Here is a 15,667-nt window from a genome sequence, read left to right as displayed (position 1 = left end):
TGGAGAGGGACATTATACTGGGGACAGAGATGGAAGGGGAACATTATACTGGGGGCAGAGATGGAAGGGGAACATTATACTGGGGGAAGAGATGGAAGCGGAACATTATACTAGGGGAAGAAATGGAAGAGGAACATTATACTGGGGGCAGAGATGGAGGGGGGACATTATACTGGGGGCAGAGATGGAAGGGGAACATTATACTGGGGGCAGAAATGGAAGGGGAACATTATACTGGGGGCAGAAATGGAAGGGGAACATTATTCTGGGGGCAGAGATGGAAGGGGGACATTATACTGGGGGCAGAGATGGAGGGGGGACATTATACTGGGGGCAGAGATGGAAGGGGAACATTATACTGGGGGCAGAAATGGAAGGGGAACATTATACTGGGGGCAGAAATGGAAGGGGAACATTATTCTGGGGGCAGAGATGAAAGGGGAACATTATTCTAGGGGAATAGATGGAAGGGAACATTATTCTGGGGGAAGAGATGGAAGGGGGACATTATACTGGGGGAAGAGATGAAGGGGGACATTATACTGGGGGAAGAGGTGAAAGGGGACTTTATACTGGGGGCAGAGATGGAAGGGGGACATTATACTGGGGGCAGAGATGGAAGGGGAACATTATACTGGGGGCAGAGATGAAGGGGAACATTATACTGGGGGCAGAGATGGAAGGGGGACATTATACTGGGGGCAGAGATGAAGGGGGACATTATACTGGGGGAAGAGATGGAAGGGGGACATTATGCTGGGGGCAGAGATGGAAGGGGAACATATTGGGGGCAGAGATGGAAGGGGGACATTATACTGGGGGCAGAGGTGAAGGGGGACATTATACTGGGAGCAGAGGTGAAGGGGAGGAAATGAAACTGAAGGCAGAGATGAGGGGGGCATGAAACTGGGGGTAGATAAGGGGGTCACTTAAACTGGGGGGACATTAAACTGGGGACAACTGGAGAGGGCATTAAACCGTGGGAATAGCGGGAGGGGGACCTGTCTGCCTCTAGTTGCCCCCAGTTTAATGTCCCACTTTAGCTGCAATTAATTTATTGGCCCCTCCAACTACCCCCACTGTTCATGTCCCCCTCCATCTGCCCCAGTTTCATGTCCCCTCTAGTTCCCCCAGAGTAAACTGGGGCACGAGGAGAGGGACAATACTATGGGGCAGTTGGAGGGGACATTACAATGTGGGGACATATAAAGTACGGGTGACTGTAGGAGGATTATACTGTGTGGGGGGACATGGAAAATGAATGAGAATGGGTGGAGTGAACATAAAAGTGGGTGGAGTTAAATTTTATCCCTCTTTCTGTTCTTCAAAAGTTGGGAGGTATGGAGAAGTGTAAGAGACCTTCTGGTGTGAACAGGTCCCTACCGCAGGCTGTATACAGTATTCTCATATTCAGCCTGTAGAGGGCGCCGTGTAATGCAGATCATCCTACTCACAGACTGTCTGCATTAGGGACAACAGGACTAGTTTTGGCCCGATGTTACTATGGCAATGACATGTTGTGACTGGCAGCCTCTCTCTCCTCCTCCATGCTGTGACTGGCAGCCTCTCTCTCCTCCTCCATGCTGTGACTGGCAGCCTCTCTCCTCCTCCATGCTGTGACTGGCAGCCTCTCTCCTCCTCCATGCTGTGACTGGCAGCCTCTCTCTCCTCCTCCATGCTGTGACTGGCAGCCTCTCTCTCTCCTCCCTCCATGCTGTGACTGGCAGCCTCTCTCCTCTTCCACCATGCTGTGATTGGCAGTCTCTCTCTCTCCTCCTCCATGCTGTGACTGGCAGCCTCTCTCTCCTCCTCCATGCTGTGACTGGTAGCCTTTCTCTCCTCCTCCATGCTGTGACTGGCAGCCTCTCTCTCCTCCCTCCATGCTGTGACTGGCAGCCTCTCTCTCCTCCCTCCATGCTGTGATTGGCAGTCTCTCTCCCTCTCCCTCCATGCTGTGACTGGCAGCCTCTCTCTCCTCCTCCATGCTGTGACTGACAGCCTCTCTCTCCTCCCTCCATGCTGTGACTGACAGCCTTTCTCTCCTCCCTCCATGCTGTGACTGGCAGCCTCTCTCTCCTCCTCCATGCTGTGACTGGCAGCCTCTCTCTCCTCCCTCCATGCTGTGACTAGCAGCCTCTCTCCTCCTCCTCCATGCTGTGACTGGCAGCCTCTCTCTCTCCTCCTCCATGCTGTGACTGGCAGCCTCTCTCTCCTCCCTCCATGCTGTGACTGGCAGCCTCTCTCTCCTCCCTCCATGCTGTGACTGGCAGCCTCTCTCTCCTCCTCCATGCTGTGACTGGCAGCCTCTCTCTCCTCCTCCTCCATGCTGTGACTGGCAGCCTCTCTCTCCTCCCTCCATGCTGTGACTGGCAGCCTCTCTCTCCTCCTCCATGCTGTGACTGGCAGCCTCTCTCTCTCCTCCCTCCATGCTGTGACTGGCAGCCTCTCTCTCCTCCTCCATGCTGTGACTGGCAGCCTCTCTCTCCTCCTCCATGCTGTGACTGGCAGCCTCTCTCTCCTCCTCCTCCATGCTGTGACTGGCAGCCTCTCTCTCTCTCCTCCCTCCATGCTGTGACTGGCAGCCTCTCTCTCCTCCTCCATGCTGTGACTGGCAGCCTCTCTCTCTCCTCCTCCTCCATGCTGTGACTGGCAGCCTCTCTCTCTCCTCCCTCCATGCTGTGACTGGCAGCCTCTCTCTCCTCCTCCATGCTGTGACTGGCCGCCTCTCTCTCCTCCTCCATGCTGTGACTGGCCGCCTCTCTCTCCTCCCCTTCTCATATGACTGTCTCTTTCCTCCCTTGAAGCTCCATCTCCATGTGTGTGAATAAGCGACCACCTTCAGCACTGCCTGTCTCTTTCTCCTGTGCCCGGCTGTCTCTCCCTCCTCCCTGTACCCGGCTGTCTCTTTCCCCGCTCCCAGCCTTCTCTCCCTCCTTCTTGCTGTCTCTCTCCTCCCCCTGATCTCTGTACCTTTAACTGTCTCTCCTCCCCCTGAACTCTGACACACAGGAAGAGACAGCCGAGGCCGGAGAGACAGATCCATGGCAGAGAGAGACCCACAGCAGCTGAGGTAGAGAAGGAGACCATCAGAGCAGGGAGACACAGGGTAAGCGCAGCCGTGAGACCTCACCTAATGGACGGGGGAGACTGTGCTGTCATGTCTGGGGTGGTTGTGTCATGTCGGGGATGACTGTCCTGTCTGGGGGTCGTAGTGTCTGGATGGTGCGGGGTCCTGACGTCTGGGGTGACTGTGTCCTGTCATGTCGGATGTGATTGTGTCCTGTCTTCAGGGGATCCTGACGTCTGGAGTGACTGTGCCTTGTCGGGGGTGATTGTGTCCTATTTTGGGGTGATAGTGTCCTTTCTGGGGGTGACTGTCCTGGGGGGATCCTGACATCTGGGGTGATAGTGTCCTATCAGGGGGTGACTGTCCTGTCCTGGGGTCCTGTCACGTCAGTTGCGTCCTGTCAGGGAATCCTGTCACGTCTGGGGTGATTGTGTCATGTCAGGGATAACTGTCCTGTCTGGGGGTCGTAGTGTCTGGATGGTGCGGGGTCCTGACGTCTGGGGTGACTGTGTCCTGTCATGTCGGATGTGACTGTGTCCTGTCTTCAAGGGATCCTGATGTCTGGAGTGACTGCCTTGTCGGGGGTGATTGTGTCCTATTTTGGGGTGATAGTGTCCTGTCTGGGTGTGACTGTCCTGTCTTTGGAGGGATCCTGACATCTTGGGTGATTGTGTTCTATTTTGGGGTGACTGTCCTGTCTTAGGGGTCCTTATGTCAGGGGTGATAGTGTCCTGTCTGGGCGTGACTGTCCTGTCTTGGGGGGGACCCTGACATTTGGGGTGATTGTGTCCTATCGGGGGGTGACTGTCCTGTCTTGGGGGTCCTGTCACGTCAGTTGTGTCCTGTCTTGGGGGGATCCTGACATCTGGGGTGATTGTGTCCTGTCTGGGGGTGACTGTCCTGTCCTGGGGTCCTGTCACGTCAGTTGCGTCCTGTCAGGGGATCCTGTCACGTCTGGGCGAGCCCGTATTTATCATGTTGCTGTCTCCATGTTGTAGGCCGTTAGCATGGCGATGCGTGGACTGGTGGACACGGAATGTGGGGGGGCGAATCCCCTCATGAAGCTGACCGGTCACTTCACCCAGGATAAAGGTCTGCGGCAGGAGGGGCTGCCCAGTGTGGCGTGGCCCCCAGGAGCCACCGCGGTAAGTCACCCCACAAACAGAGGGGGCAGGGAGTCTGACGGTCGCACATTTTCGTGATGTCCCCGCCATGACTGTATTCATTATCTGGCTTTGCCGGTGAACTACAGATCCCAGCACAACAATATCTTCACCTTCCTATTCTATTTGTTGTGTGGCCATTTTAAGGATCTCTGCTTGCTGTCTGTGAATGGGAATATCCTTATTCATGGGCAGGTTGTAGAGACCTAACACTTCTCACAGCTGAGGGTCCGTTACAGTTGCGAGGAGCATTAGGGATATATGTAGACGCTTTCTAGTCACTCACAGCAAGCAGAGGTATTGAAAATAGCGAGATATGGAAGGACAAGGTCTATGTGAAGGCGGCCATTAGGATTTACTGACGTCTTTACTTGCTGCTTATTGTTTCTTGCAGATCTCAAAGCCTCTTGGAGAAGCCACAGAAGATGAGGTGAGGACAAAGCTGCTGCTCATGACTCTGGGAAAGCTGGGTGACAACTCCTAGTATGGCTTCCGTATTGGTTGTCACCCAACTTTCCTAGAATCAGAACGTTTTCTGGTGCCGTTGCTCTTTGTCTTGCACGTTTCCCTTATTCCTCTCCCCCGTGTCCTCAGCTTGTGTCGGAGTTCCTCCAGTCCCGTGTTCCTTCCCTGCATACCCGGGCTCCTCACACGTTTAAGATGGACGGCCTCTTGGCAGAGATGCAGCAAATCGAGCAAAGCAGTTTCCGTCCTGAGCCGCTCCGAGGTAAGAACAAAGCTCAGATCTGCAGCCGGGCTATGACTGTATCTACGACCACGACGACGTTCCACCAACTTTCCATCATTCTTTGTGTATCTACTGCCCGACTACGACGACATTCTACGATTATGTTGCCATTCTTTTGTGTATCTACTTCATTCTACAACTTGTTGCTATCACTTATGGCTGTGTTCTATGACTTTCACTACTTTTCGACACTACTGGTGGTCCTTAGAGTCGCGGTTCTTCCTTTTAGACGTCGGATCTTCCAGTCTAAGACTTCAGGTAATCTTACACCCCCTCTCCTTGCCGTCCCGTAGCTCCGGGTGTCGCAGATCTCGCTCTGTCTGAACACTGGACGGATGAATTTCTTGAGCAAGAACCGGTGGTAGAAGAAGAAGATTGGAGCAAGGAGTTCATCGAGCAGGCAGGTATGTCATCATGAAGAGGTGTGGGGGCGTGGAGGGGGAAGATTTTGGAGATTGGTACACCCCATCACAGATTCAGTAAGGGCGTCCCTATAATATAGGTCTGTAAGAGGGATATTAATGGGGCTGTGGAGTCGGAATCAGAATAAAGGGAAATAGTAAATATTTTGAATATTTCGTTAGTTTGTTACATTGTTACTTTCTTAGGAATTCCGTCGCTGCTCGTAGTCGTAGTCAGACTGTGTTAAAATTGGAGTCAGAGTTTGGATTCTTGACCCCAAGCCCTGAAAGTTACCCGGGGACCCCACAACTCTCTCTTTTCTGTCTTCCTAGACCCCCTCTCCTCCCCGTCTCGCTGGGCAGAGGAATACCTCCAGCAATCAGAGGAGAAGCTATGGTTGGGAGAGAGCGAGGGAGCGATGGCCGAAAAATGGTGAGAAAACGTGACCACTCGTAAACGCGCCGTCCTAAAGGGGTGATGCAGGGTTACAAAACATGGCTGCTTTCTTCTTCCCAGGAAGTGACATCACGTGGCCAATGGACGTGATGTCACTTCCTGAGTAGAAGTGAGCCACTATATTTTCTAATGGTGGAGTTCTCCTTTAAGGGGTCACTGCTTTGCTTTATTTTGCTGGGGGACCCCTAAAACCTTTCCTATTACTGGTGCAAATTCTTCATGCAGATGCCCCCCCAAAAAAATTACCCCAGCCGTGTGATTGGGTAGAAAGTCTCACCTGACCAGTACAGTAGGACTGCTTTCTACCTGAGTCTCCTGCGGGGTATGGTTTTGGGGTTCCTATCTGCCCCACCAGGGGTACAAGTGGTGAGGGGTCTCCTTTAATTTTTTCCAATCCTCTCCCTTTGTGAAGGACTGAAGAGTACCAACCTGAGGACGACTTGCAGAGAGAAGCCAAATCTCTGCTGTCCCAAGTCAACGACCCCAAGCTAACCAACAGCCAGGTACCGGGAGGGGGTCAGGGTGGGGTGTAAGTTGTATATATGTATGTACCCTAAAAAGAAATGGTCACAGTGAACGCTCTTTCCCAATTGGTCCACAAAACCCCCCATCTCATTATGATATTTGCTATACAGTGCCACAGTTCTCTTACCTGCAGTACCAGTGATGACCACAAGGTAGCAGTACAGAGACCTTCCCTTTTCTATGGTGTTTGTAGACTACACAGGGCAGGATGTGCCTATACTTGCTCCATAGAGAGGCATAAAGTGGAACCCTATGTAAAATTTGCACAACCCCCCCCCCCACATTGTGTCCCTCCATCTTATGTGTCGATGTCACTGTCTCCATCTCTCTTTCTCTGTCAGTTCTTACAATTTGTGAGGAAGATAGGAGACGGGGAGGTGTCTCTGTCGCAGACTCCGAGCGCTCCCTCCCAGACGGTCTCGCAGGCAGAGCAGTGGTCAGAGCAGTTTATACAGGAGCAGGTAGTGACCGGCAGCGTGGGGTGTGCGGGTGGAGGAGAGGCCTAGTGACACCCACCACCTGGCTTAAAGGGATTGTCCAGTCTTGTGTAAAGAATCATTGGAGGGAAGGTCTGTAACGTTTTTGGTTCGTGTTCCAGTTCTTCACCATTTTTAGGATTTCTGCTGTGGGAACATTTAATGGACTTGTTGCAATGGCTTCGCTACAAACTTCCAATTAATTTCATCGGGAGTCTCCTGTGCGATCTTGCGATTCAATCGAATGGGACTGAGCTGCAGTACCAAGTACAGCCATTATACAATGTACGGCGCTGTGCTTGGTATTCGGCCTTAACACAGTGGTCTCTTCAAATCGCGGGGGTGTCAGACCCTGCTGATCTAAGGATAGGTCATCCATTATTAACCCTGGAGACCCCTTCACCAGTAACGCTCCATTCACTGACAGCAAGCAGGGATCTTAATATGGTGAAGAACGAAAACCGAAAAGTTTCTTTACATACGGCTGGAAATCCTGTAACTAATCTTTGCATTGGTGATCTGCGCCCTGTAGTCCTCCAGATGTCAGAGCCTGCTGAGAGTTGTAGTCCCAGGACATCCCTGGAGCCACAGGCTGCAGCCGCCACGATATATCCTTGTGTCCTGTTCTATGTATTCGGAGCCGAGTAAAACATGGGTGTGATCTGATCAATAGTTACATCAATTTTGCAAATTTTTGCTGTAAATCCCCTCCCCCCTGTGATCCCTTAGCATGGGGCGTGGGTGTCATCTGATTATCCCATGCTGTGCTCACTGTTGCCCTCTGCAGGTTAATGCATGAAATGGCAAGACGAGTGGAGGAAGGGAAGTGACAACTGCTCCCAGCACATTTTTTGGGGAAGTGGTTGTCACTTTTTTTTTTGGACTGATTTGGCCCCTGGGAGGAAATCCTGCAGCTCGGACCCCGCACCCATGATTTACTGCATCATCATTACTCAGTATAGTCACGTCTTACTCACTTGGTCGGGGCTTCTTTGTGTCTTCCTGCCTGTTGGTGTGTCTCTGTCCCCTGCTGGTGTTGCTGCTCCTGTCCTGTCATGGCTGACCATCTCCTCTGCCCCCCGTTCCCCCCGCAGGCTGCTGCTGAACATTGGGTCGATCAATTTGCCCCCCTGGAGAAAGAGTTTGAGTCTGCAAAGGCCGCAGTGGAGGTAAATAACACTAGTACTGTTGACAGCAGCACAGAGTATTTCAGCAAGCTGTGTTCAGGGGTTTCACAAAGTTTTCTGCATTTTTTTTATTTTATTAGGCTGATGTTGATTTCTGGGACAAACTTCAGGAAGAATGGGAGGAGATGGCCAAGAGGGACGCGGAGGCGCATCCGTGGCTCTCAGACTTCCAGGACTTGTCTGCCAAGTCTTATGACAAGGTGACCTATAGATCGCGCTGATACAGAGCACCAAATCTGCAGATTGTACACCAAATGTTACAATTCAGTCTGCCTGCAGCCACCACTAGGGGGAGCTCACAGTATTATTGAGTACAATGGCTATGACTGCAGTAAGCTCCTGAGCTCCCTCTGGTGGCGGCTGCAGGTACAGAATTTTAGCAGTTATTTCTTCCTCTGCAGGGGATTTGGAGCTTTGTATCAGGATAATACTTGGACGTGATGATGTCGCTGCTTCCTTCTCCAATGACGTCTTCTGTGTCTTCTTCTAGGGCTACGCTTTTGAGGACGACAATCCATTCTCCAAGGAGGTGCAGCCATTTCAGGAGGGTCTAAAACGCCTTCAGGAAGGAGACCTCCCCAGCGCTGTCAGACTTTTCGAGGTTGCCGTACAAAGAGATCCCAGCCACATGGAGGTAAAAGGAGATTTAGGTTCAACCTTGTATTCTAATAGTGACCTCCGTCCCCTGTATACGGGTGGCGGCTCTGCCTGTTAAGTGTCAGTGTTTACTGTACTGCTCTGGCTTTATATTCAGATGAAGCGGAAGCTCAGGATAAACAAAGCTGCAACCCCTTCCTCATCCAGTTTTGCCCCCTTGGGCTCTGAGTATCTTCTCACAATTTGGTGCAGGCTACTCTGCACACATTAGGGTTAATCTCTGCTGTACAACCCGGCAGACCAAAGTACCGAAAACATGACCTTCCTGACCCCGCAGTGTCCACCTCTCACCCCGCAGTGTCCACCTCTCACCCAGATACAGGTTTGCCAGGAGCTAAAGGAACTCTAGTAATACTGTGCTTTTTGGCTGAGCATCTGCAAGGACGTCACATTGTCTAGACTGTCTCTTGTATTCATCTGCCAGCATAGGGTTAAATCCAAGGACCTGGAGGCCATATTGGTGAAGAACCCCTTTAAGTGCAATCTTCCACTTCTCTTCTCCAAAGTCATAACCTTAGGGGTCCAGGAAGCCGAGATCTAGGATGCTTTTCTCTAGGGTCTTCACATGGAAGAGTCAATGCTACCGCCACCAGGTGCAGAAACTTAAAGGAAATGTGTTGCCCATTTTTTAAACTAGTTTATTGATCACTTTTTTGGTGACACATTCCCTTAAAACCCTGGCCTGCAGTGCAAAATTTGTTAAAGGGTCCCTTGTGATGTAGTATGGGCCCCCTCCGGCACCAGGGGCTACTTATGTGCTGTGTCCCCAATTTTCCCTGAGACATAGTGTGCTACTATCCTATGGTGGAGGATGCGGGCAGGGTTGAGCAGTGTTAGTGATCCCTGTCATCCTCTGTATATTTCAGGCCTGGCAATATTTGGGCACCACTCAGGCAGAAAATGAGCAGGAGCTGGCGGCCATCAGTGCTCTCCGCAGGTGAGGTCTCCTCTTCTTCTGGCCTCTCTCTTTTGATTTCTTGCATGTAGATCTGGTTCACCGTGTCAATTTTTTAACCCCAGGTGCCTTGAGATAAAGCCGGACAATCTGCACGCCCTGATGGCGCTGGCGGTTAGTTTCACCAATGAATGCCTCCAGCAGCAGGCCTGTGAGACCCTGCGGGAGTGGCTGCGGCACAACCCCAAATACACCCACCTGATAAAGGAGGAGAGCGGAGGCGGGGAGGCTGCTCGGAAGAAATCCCTGGGGACGCTACTGTCTGAGTGAGTGAAGGCTGGCGACTGTATAGCTCTGTATACTGATCATTCTGTGCTTGCTGCAGATTAGCTGTCTGACTACGACTACATGGCAGCTTTGGTCGTGCAACCAGGAGATCACAATGTGTCATGTGATCGCCTTGCAACATGAGATGCTGTGAAAAAATCCAAACTTGGTTGATTTTTGGTCCTTGGTGTAAGTCGTGTGTCCAGGCGACCTGCAACCTGTCTTGTTTCTCTTGTCTATTTGCCTGACCACGCGTTGCAGACCACGTTTGTGGTCACATGACTCGGATACGGCTTGTATACCTTTCATAGCCGCATTATATATTGCTCCAAGACGACTAAATAACTAGAAAGCATAAAGTAATTCATCAAATAGTTCTGATTTATTATTTCCTATGCCGGCCTATGTGACTACAAACGATTGTGGACCCCCGGGGCCCGGGCTGTCAGACATAATATCCTCTTTCTGCTTTCAGCTCCCTGTTCTCCGAGGTTCGGGAGTTGTACCTCTCTGCCGTCCGCATGGACCCAAGTCTGGTGGATCCGGATGTTCAGTGTGGACTTGGGGTTCTCTTTAACCTGAGCGGGGAATATCAGAAAGCTGTCGACTGCTTCACGGCCGCCCTGAGCCAGAGACCGGATGTGAGTGTGGCGGGGGCTGGGGGTGACTAGTAACACTGGGGGGGGGGGGGGGGCGCCCATCGTGATTAGTCAGGTGCCGACAGATGTGAGATGGAATTCCATGGACTACGATGTCTGCACCAATGTTGGTCTATATGTATGATAGCTCAGTGATGGGCGGGGGCCTGAGCTCCATCCATCTCTAGGGTGAGGGGTCTCCCAGGTAATCACATATCCGCTCCATTCTCTCCAAGGCTAACCATGGCCCCATGTTATGTGCTTTAGACCAGACATTCCCTTTAAGTGAGGCTCTCACGCTCCGCCATCTTCTCTCTTACAGGACTATTTACTGTGGAATAAGTTGGGCGCCACCCTGGCAAACGGTAATGACAGCGAGGCAGCGGTGGAGGCGTACCGGCGGGCACTGCAACTGCAACCGGGCTTTATACGTTCCCGATACAACCTGGGCATTGCGTGCATCAATCTGGGGGCGCACAGGTGAGACACAGTGTCCTTATACAATGAATTATGAGGATGTGAATACTTCTGCAACTCCTTACTACAATGTATCACTGCCCCATGGATCTGATGCTGCAGTCGTGTTCTCTCTGCCTCCCCTTCCTGATACAATACGGCTGGTGGAGTTACACTTTACTGCCGCACCAGACTACACCGGCCTTGTTTGTAGTCTGTTACCATAAAGACACCTGTTTAGAAACTGTAGCAGATCATTAATACAAAACATTTTGCTACATTACTTAGTTGCAATACATAAAGTGGTTGCATAAGTCTACACCCCCTCCCCCTTCTTATGAGGATTTCTCAGCTGAGCTCGCTACAAAGTAGAACAAAGCAGAGAACTCGGAGTGCAAATATTTAACGTGACGTTGAGCTAGCCTGCGGGGGTTAATAACACGGGACCTGGTGTGTGTTTACTCTAGCAGTTATTTTAGGAGGTTTATTAAGTCTGGTCGGGGGGAATGTGCCGCAGACTGTGTGTGGCAATGTCAGCCGTGGCTCAGATATGTATCAACAAAAAACTGAACAAGGAGCGCAGGCCCCTAAAAGTGATAAATACTGCCATGTATATATGTAGTGTCTCTGCTGCCACGCACATTTTGCTGATAGAACTTGCGTGGTTTGCAGCACAGGATCACTGATAAATCTGATGGTCGGCTCTTTTTTAGAATGGCTCATGGTTTTACCATCATCAGACAAACCTGTGCACGCCCACAATGCAAAAAGTAGCCGCGCCTGAGCCTCATGGTAGCCATCACTATATCTGCAGTCTATTTACACAGCACAGGAGGTAATGCTAGGCTAATAGGCCGATTGGATGTCTTAGGGGCGATGGTCAGGTGTGCCCTCCCCTAATTCCTGATTGGTCCTCCTAGTGCCAAGCCACACCCCCTATGGGCGTATCATTCTACCAACGCTATTTAAGGCCCCATGCCGCCGGCCACACCCCTGTCATACTAGTACCGCAGTGCCGCCATCTGTCTGTCTCTGTATAGAGGAGACCCATTGTATATAGGTTAATCCGCATACACATCGTCAGCAGGTTTAATCGGTCCATGAGTTACACACAGTTCACGCTAGCAAGCAGCTGTGTGTTCAAGGCGGGTCACTCATAAGCATAGAGGCCCTGGTTATATAATACGCTCTCTCTATGGGGATATACGCTTATGAACTAATAGTGCCCCTGTGTGGATAGCCTGCAGACAGTGACACTACCATGAGCCTCAGGTGCTGCTACTTTTTGCATTCTAGCCATGCTCAGATCTGTATGATGAGCCCTTATAATAACTAGCCGACCGTCAGATGTATCCGTGATTCTGTGCTGCAAACTACGCGCAAGTTCTATCAGCGAAATATGTGCAGCAGCAGATACACTACACATATACATCACTGTATTATCTATCAGTTTTAGGGGACTGTGCTCCTTATTATAAGTTACGTTTTTAGATGTTTTTCCGTTGTTGATACTTCAATATATTCCTATCATTTCCCATTCACCTACGACTTAGATCTGGCATAGGGTTGTAAGGTAAACGTCAGCACCGCGCGCTCGCAGGATTGTTGCCAGAGAGTATTAACAAAGTCCAGCACCCGGGAATCTGATAAGTTTTTATTGCTATCAGACAGCAGCTGATCCCGGTCCCCGCAGCTTAACCCTTTTATGGCTTTCAACTTCCTGAGGTTGATCTTTGGTGCCGCTGTAAGAAGTGTATAGAAGTCTATGGAGGCAGTGCTGCAGCACGGACAAGATATAAGGAATTTACCCTGATGTTGGAGGGGCACAAGGGGGCAGGTACAACTTTTATAAACACTAGGGGGCGCTGTATGACCTATTATTTTGCACCTGTTACAGGGAGGCCGTGGAGCACTTCATAGAGGCCCTCAGCATGCAGCAGCGGAGCGGCGGCCCCGGAGGAGCCATGTCCGACAATATCTGGAGCACCCTGCGGATGGCGCTATCCATGCTAGGACAGAGTAATTTGTACTCCGCAGCAGACGCCCGTGATCTGGCCGCTTTACAAGCAGCGTTCCCTTCTCCCTCGGCCCCGCCGGCACAATGACCGCGGTCTGACCGGTTGCCGTGTGAGTGCATGCTCGCCGGGCTCAGTCAATGTACCGGGAAAGCAGAGGCCGCAACCATGCACTAAGACTCCAGAGACCGCGGTACGAACCCTGACGGAACCACGGACTCCGAACTTGGCCGGACCTGAGGTGACCCCTGACACTAGGCTTGACCTCTCACTCCATTGGCTGGTACAGGGATGAAGGGATTCAGCTAATTTTTTTTTCTAATTAAGATTGATTGTATTTAATTACCTCTGGCGGCCAGTGGACGGCGCTGCAGACGTCACGTAGCGACCACTAGCGGTCTGACATCATCCTCCTCCTCCAGTGTGTGTCGTCTTCATCCGGATTCCCCCTCCTCTAGGACGGTATAACCGGTAACCAAGACCATATATCTAGTATCTGTGCTCCATTCAGTCTAGATGATGGCGCTCTCGTCTGCCAGGCTGGACCTCTGTTGTTCCTCCTGGAAATGTATGAATAAGTCGACTAGGGGTGTGGCCATGACCCTGGTCAATAGGGGGTATCACTATACACTGACAGTATCCAATCACTTCTGATAGCACCCAATTGTCATACATTGCCAGGAGGAATAACAGAGGAACCACGAGGAGATGTAACAAAAACTGTTCCAAGAAGGAGAGCAGACAGGACCTCAAGGGGCCGCCAACATTGTCTCTTTAAGGGGTCCGGTTTAAGGAAAATGAAAGGTTTAAAGGGTACATCAAGCTCCACCTCCTCTTCTATGGTCACATGACTGCGCTGCAGCTCAGTCCTGTGCAAAAGAATGGGGCTGAGCTGCAATACCAAGCACAACCACCCTATAACAGATGGCGCTGTGCTTGGAAAGTTGTGAATACGCCGCAGCCTTCATTGTCCTAGGCCCGGAATATCCCTTTAATCGCACAGCAAAAAAAAAAAAAAAAACCTTCCGCTTTTCATAGACTGAGTTTGTTCCTCACGATTTCCAAGACCCCTGCTTGCTGTCAGTGAATGGGAACAGAGACTAAAACCTGATCCTGACCGGTGTAGAGTTTGTGACAGTGTGTCAGAGACGGTCCGGGCGTTGCAGCTGGGTCACTAGAATATGACCGGGATGGGTAATGGTTTCTATTCACTGACAGCAAGCCGAGACCATCTAAAGGGAGAGAAGTGAATGGGAAAGACACGCAACGGCTTCTGGAAGTGTCTGAATAAGTCCTAGGTCTGCTGCCTGCAATGGTTTAGGTGTTGGAACCCCCCCTTAAAGGGGACCTTTCATTATTTTAACTTCCCTAGTGATTCTGATTCTGTCCCCACCGTTCCTGAGCTATCATTGCTGTCAGTTTCAGCACCATTATGTTCTCGGGTGCCAGGTGGGCGGTTCTTGGCTGGAGCAGGTCATCAGGGACCGCCCACCTGCCATAAGAGAGTATAGTAGTGATGAAACCTACTAAGTGATGGCTCAGGAATGGCGAGGGCTGGGGAGAAAAATTATAACTGTGCGAGAGACAATGGAGGGGTCACTGGTGATGGAAGGTCCTTTATAAAGTCACATCCCCCCCTGGAGTAAGACCCTTGGATCAGTCCTGCTCTCCCCATATCTTACCAGGGTGCAGTTGAGTGTCAGCTCTGAAGCACATGACATGTTAATGATAGATTTAGTGTCTGACAGTATTTAATCCATATCTATGCAACATCTCCATGTTAACCTAGCAGGGCTAGTACCAGCAGCGCCCCCTGCGTGTAGGTGCAGTTACTTGTAGTCTTAGGTACTATCTATATTGGGGTAGTGATACCACATGAAGTCTTATATGTACTCGGTGCTCCGCTCCTCGTATCTTACTGTATAAGTGTCCCCACCCCCATGTAAGGAAGAGGCAGGGTACAGGCTAATGCTGACAGCGGCCTATGGGTGGCGCCACCACTGCCATAGAAAATGGCCATATCTGTAAAGGTGACAGCAGGACTTGCCGCCATCGTGGTCGGCCCTCGTGTAATTGGGTAAGTGTCTGCATCCAACCAAAGGCAACGCTTTGATCCCTCCCCCTTTACTACAAGTCTTTAGTTTCCAGTGTGTTACTTTTTGGCTGCTGCAAAATTACCAGCTTTGCAACAGCCAGAAAGAGACAGGTGGGAGAAGCCGCAGTAAAATAAAACGGCAACGTAAAAAAAATCCAAAAAATTATCACCAGCAAATGGTTGTGTCACCGATGAGGCAAACTGTGTATATGATGGCACCGAATAGATTGGAGAGGTGGGCGAGCTCCAGGATTGGAAAACTAGGGCTGCTCTTCAGATACAGCGCCACAGAGGTCCATAGGTCATGCCTGGTACTGCAGCATACACCATAGAATGGAATGAGATTCACCTGTAATACCACACACAACCTGTGCACAGGAGTGGCGCTGTTTGTGGAAGGGGGCAGCCATTTTGTTATAGTCCGGGACAACCTCAGTGAGTGTCTGCTCGTCGGAGGTGACCATGTAACGACACGCTTTTTCCTGTAGCTCTGCGGGGACATCGCCTTGTTATACGATTATGTAGAATACGCAACTGTACAATTTTTGTAATAATAAAAG

The 15,667-nt window shown here is 50.9% G+C and overlaps 1 protein-coding gene across 2 annotated transcripts; it reads left to right on the top strand.

The window, feature by feature from the left end:
• Positions 1-2,785: 2,785 nt before the first annotated feature.
• Positions 2,786-15,667, top strand: PEX5 (peroxisomal biogenesis factor 5). 2 transcript variants are annotated; one of them, XM_075257626.1, is made up of 16 exons: positions 2,786-3,106; positions 4,066-4,212; positions 4,625-4,660; positions 4,825-4,957; positions 5,272-5,382; positions 5,713-5,812; positions 6,249-6,339; positions 6,703-6,822; positions 7,932-8,006; positions 8,105-8,224; positions 8,515-8,658; positions 9,548-9,618; positions 9,702-9,902; positions 10,379-10,544; positions 10,864-11,021; positions 12,895-15,667. In XM_075257626.1, the coding sequence occupies exons 2-16, from the start codon at positions 4,075-4,077 to the stop codon at positions 13,100-13,102; spliced, it is 1,872 nt and encodes a 623-aa protein (XP_075113727.1). In that variant the 5' UTR covers positions 2,786-3,106; positions 4,066-4,074; the 3' UTR covers positions 13,103-15,667. The 2 variants fall into 2 exon arrangements, with proteins under 2 accessions (XP_075113727.1, XP_075113728.1); XM_075257627.1 differs by lacking the exon at positions 6,703-6,822.

The sequence above is a fragment of the Leptodactylus fuscus genome, chromosome 10 (assembly GCF_031893055.1).
Source record: "Leptodactylus fuscus isolate aLepFus1 chromosome 10, aLepFus1.hap2, whole genome shotgun sequence".
Taxonomy (NCBI): domain Eukaryota; kingdom Metazoa; phylum Chordata; class Amphibia; order Anura; family Leptodactylidae; genus Leptodactylus; species Leptodactylus fuscus.
This window is presented reverse-complemented; position numbering and strand designations above follow the sequence as displayed.